General features: G+C 40.0%; 1 protein-coding gene across 1 annotated transcript; it reads left to right on the forward strand.

Annotated features, from left to right (window-relative positions):
• map1lc3c (microtubule-associated protein 1 light chain 3 gamma) lies at positions 1-2,128 on the forward strand. The gene is made up of 4 exons (XM_038290638.1): positions 1-139; positions 213-268; positions 343-449; positions 1,720-2,128. The coding sequence occupies exons 1-4, from the start codon at positions 79-81 to the stop codon at positions 1,880-1,882; spliced, it is 387 nt and encodes a 128-aa protein (XP_038146566.1). The 5' UTR covers positions 1-78; the 3' UTR covers positions 1,883-2,128.
• Positions 2,129-4,090: the final 1,962 nt, after the last annotated feature.

Here is a 4,090-nt window from a genome sequence, read left to right on the forward strand (position 1 = left end):
TCCATGCGCTAATCAGCTGATGCGCCGCAGCCGCCCACATTTAAAAGCGGCTGCGCAGAGCTGCGGTCCGCAGTCAGCATGCCTCCATTCGACAGAACCCCGCAGCAGAACAAACCGTTCAAACAGAGGAAGAGCTTCGGTGGGTTTCCTGAACCGCGAAAATTGGACAGAAATAAATTACAGATTGTTTAATTTTTTTTTTCTCTCTGCAGCTACAAGGAGACATGAGGTGGCGGGAATCAGGTCCAAATTCCCCAATAAAATCCCGGTGAGTGTTCCTAAGTGACTGAGGAGTGTGTGTGAGGTGTTCGTTTGGTCTCACCTGGATTCTCTGACCTTCAGGTGATCATTGAACGCTACGAGAAGGAAAAGTACCTCCCTCCACTGGACAAAACAAAGTTCCTGGTGCCGCACGAACTCACCATGACCCAGTTCGTCACCATCATCAGGTGCGTGCTTGAGGCTGTGCGTGATCATGCATGTTGAACGCATAATGTGACTATTGAATCAAATGGAAGTTTTAGATGCAGCTTGGATCTTGAAGTTTTGTGTTCTGGGAATTCTTGGAATGCCAGGCAGGCATGCAGCTAAAGGGAAAGGTTTAATTCCTGTAACATGAGGAGCCAGCCCTCACCTGATTAGACTGATTCCAGATGTTTCTGGCTGGTTCTGGTCCTTCTACTCAAGCATTATGAACTGTCAGCCACCTTTTCTTATCTAGGACTGATTTCTAAAATCAATTCCTGCAGTCAATGAGGAAAGGTCCTGACCTCCCAATAAATCAATTCATCTGATGGATGTGTTCTGCTAGGTTCTGTTCAAGGATAGAACGTTTCTCAGAACCTGGAGAAAGTAGTTCTGGTCTGCTGGTGGGTTGAATCACCACACATTTCCAGTCTTCCTCTTTTTGACCAGCTCATGGTGACTCTGCATAAATACATTTTTGGTGAATCAGTCCAGATTGCTGCAGGCTCTAATGGAGAACATGTGATGGTACCGTTTACGTCTGTTACTGATCCAATCAGTCCAAACCAGGTCTGGATCAAGCAGAGCCTCTGTTTTGCCTTAGAACATGGGGAACACAGCTCATGTCTTTAACTCCAGCCTGTTCCTTCCAGGCAGCCAGACTTTAATGTCTGTGTCATCTTAATTCTTTCTGGATCCAGAGCACATTTCTTCAGCTGATCAGTTACTCTGTTCGAGTTTTTTTTTTTTCTTGATTCCTTTAAGGATTTGCTATAGTTAAAAAAAAAAAAAAAAAAGTTGGTAACATGAGATAAAACTTCCTTTCTAAATCTTGGTTCTTTAAGAGGTTTTTGACACACTTAGTGGCCCTTTCCTTAAAACTTTACAGGTGTTTATGGTTCTATAATGATCTGGATATTTAAAAGCCCTGTTGCCTGACTTACTAGGCTGCATGCTGAAAACTATCACAATGTTTCTAAAAATAGGAGCACTTTTAAAGCTCAGTTCCTGAAAAATCTCTGGCTTGTTTTTTTTTTTTTTTAAAGCTGGTGACAAATATTCTGAATGCTTCTTCTTGATGCACTGAATTTGATCATGAGGTCCTTAATCACTCATGTTTAATCTTAAATTCTCTGAAATCTAAATTTTTTGGGCTGATATATTCCAAGTGTGGCCACCAGGTGGTGCTGTAGATTAATTGATGCAATACCCTCCTGAGAGCTGACCTCTGCCTTGGTGTCTCTGCCCTCCCAGGAACCGGATGGCGTTGTTGCCCAGTCAGGCCTTCTACCTACTCATAAACAACAGCGGGTTGGCCAGCATGTCCCTCACCATGGCTCAGGTGTACAAGGACCACCAGGATGAGGACGGCTTCCTCTACATGACGTACGCCTCTCAGGAGATGTTTGGACACTGACTGGACTTCACCTTTAGGGTTTTATTCTCAGGCTGCTGGGCTGAATCTTTTGTAAATAGAAAATATTTTTATAGATTGTAACACTTGTTCTACGTGTTGAATGTAAAATGGAGTTTTAGTGTTGATCCAATAAATGTTTAATTTGAATGTAAATGGGTGCTGCTGGCTCTGGTGGGAAGTTTGTTCTGCTTTAAGGCTGCAGCAGGTGAATAAAGTGGTGGTGCATGCAGGATTAATGCAAAACAATGGCTTAAACATGTCATTTGTTTATAAACAAGATGCAATTTTTATTTGTGCAATCTACAGATCGACTGTATATTCTTAAATATTTAAATGGAAAATGTCCTTCAGAGGTTTGTCTATACTGACATGGTGTCAACACAAAGCTAAGGCAGATTTCTAGCTTGCACACCCTGGATTTTTGGTTCACATGTGGATGAGCTGGTGACTGGCAGGTGTTCTAGTTCAGGTTAATTTTTAACGGGATCTGAGCTTTGACATGGCCTATCCTGCTGATGGATCCACTGCAAGTGTGCAAATGTACCACAAAGGTTTCATCCATGACTATTCCTTGGTGAAGCTGAAGTGCTGTGATGGATCAATCCAGGTTTACCATAGATCTTGACCGGACTATATGAAGCTGGGATTTTCCAGATATCCTGCCTTAAGTCTCGTTTCACAAAGCACAGCAGCACTGATTTATGATTTATTCTGTGCAGCTAGCCTGTTCCAGACCAGGCTAAAAGCTGGTGTAAATCCTGGTGCCTTACTTGCTCAGTTGGTGTCATGCTGTACGTATGTTGCTTTACTGCTTTGATATTTACCTGCCAACATTTAAAAATTGATATATTTAGTAAAGTTATCTAGTAAATGGTATCCTAAACCATTTATATTTTTCCAAGTGGTCTTAATTTGGGAATTTTTGTTTGACGAACCCTGTTCTGTGTATAGACTGGCCTATACTATATTGCATGTGTTGAGTAGTCAAAAGTAGCTCCAACGTGTCTTTACAATGTTGTCCATACAAAATTTTCCCTGTACATTACAAGGGTGCATCGCTAGCATGTTCGCTGTAGGAGAATCTGAAAATCTTAGCAAAGCTCATATTTGCCACACCAGGAGTGTGAATTTGGTGTAAAAATACATCTTCATAACCTTCCCCAGCCACAGAAGAATGAATTACATCAAGGAGGGATTTTAAAGTATTGAAGTAAACATGATTTGAGCTACAAATGAAAGAAATGAACTGTGTGCTGGACAGCACACACATTAAGATTAAAGGTTTTCAGGTAAGAGTGAGTTGGGTTTGTCAGACACATTTATTATCCTAATTACATTACCTAAACTCATTTTAATGCTTAAGATCTGTGATGCTGACTGCATGTTCATTTGCATAGATGTAAAAGTGGATTGGCTCAATGATTCAAGATCCTGTCCCTCCCTGAATCCTTTCTAAAACAGACCTCCCTTTGGTTAAATTAAGTGCCAATTTTTCTGCTGGGGTGAATTTTGGACACATCACACATATTAGACTTATTGAATACCTAATATAAGAGAATCAAATGTTTGTGCAGGACCTTTCAAAGTACAAGTTATTGGGACATTATAGTCAACATTTTATTTTGACACTAAATTTATTTATAGTGGCGTATACATCTGAAAAATGTCAGATAATTGTATGCATTTTTAAAGACTAGAAAACAAGCAGAGTTAAATCCAGCTCAAAACACTTGGGCATGCTCTTAATTTGAAAGGATCCCTTGGACTTTCTAAAAGGTGTGTTTATCTAATGATTCAAAACCGGCTGCTAAGGAGTTACTTAACTCCAACAAAGAGTCATGGTTATGGTTTTCCTCTTGTAACTTTTTCATAAAACAGAAAACCAAAAAAATTGAACTCTTAAAAGCACTGAGGGTAAAATATAAACATTTGAACCTTCCAGTTTTATATATCATTTATATATCAGTTTGAGATTATTCGTTTGGTTTCGAGGCTCTCCTTAGACATGACTTGGACCACCCTGCAATATTAAGAAACTCCAAGACAATTCAGATGTTTTTTTGATTATGACAAATCTTGAAATCTAATTTGGCTCTTTAAGGAATAGTACACCCAAAACATGATTAGCCTTCATTTTCTACTCACCCCCATGCTGAACAACACTCTGGAGTACTTTTTTGATATCTCAAATGCATCTGGAGATCTGGG

This window comes from Cyprinodon tularosa, unplaced genomic scaffold, assembly GCF_016077235.1.
Source record: "Cyprinodon tularosa strain WSP-4 unplaced genomic scaffold, ASM1607723v1 ctg285, whole genome shotgun sequence".
Lineage (NCBI taxonomy): Eukaryota > Metazoa > Chordata > Actinopteri > Cyprinodontiformes > Cyprinodontidae > Cyprinodon > Cyprinodon tularosa.

What these genes read in the sequence shown, in the direction of transcription:
- map1lc3c (XM_038290638.1), top strand. Translation starts at nt 79, where the DNA reads ATGCCTCCATTCGACAGAACCCCGCAGCAGAACAAACCGTTCAAACAG. An exon ending in AATTCCCCAATAAAATCCCG is followed by an intron (nt 269 to 342) that starts GTGAGTGTTCCT and finishes TCTGACCTTCAG; the next exon opens with GTGATCATTGAACGCTACGA. An exon ending in CAGTTCGTCACCATCATCAG is followed by an intron (nt 450 to 1,719) that starts GTGCGTGCTTGA and finishes CTGCCCTCCCAG; the next exon opens with GAACCGGATGGCGTTGTTGC.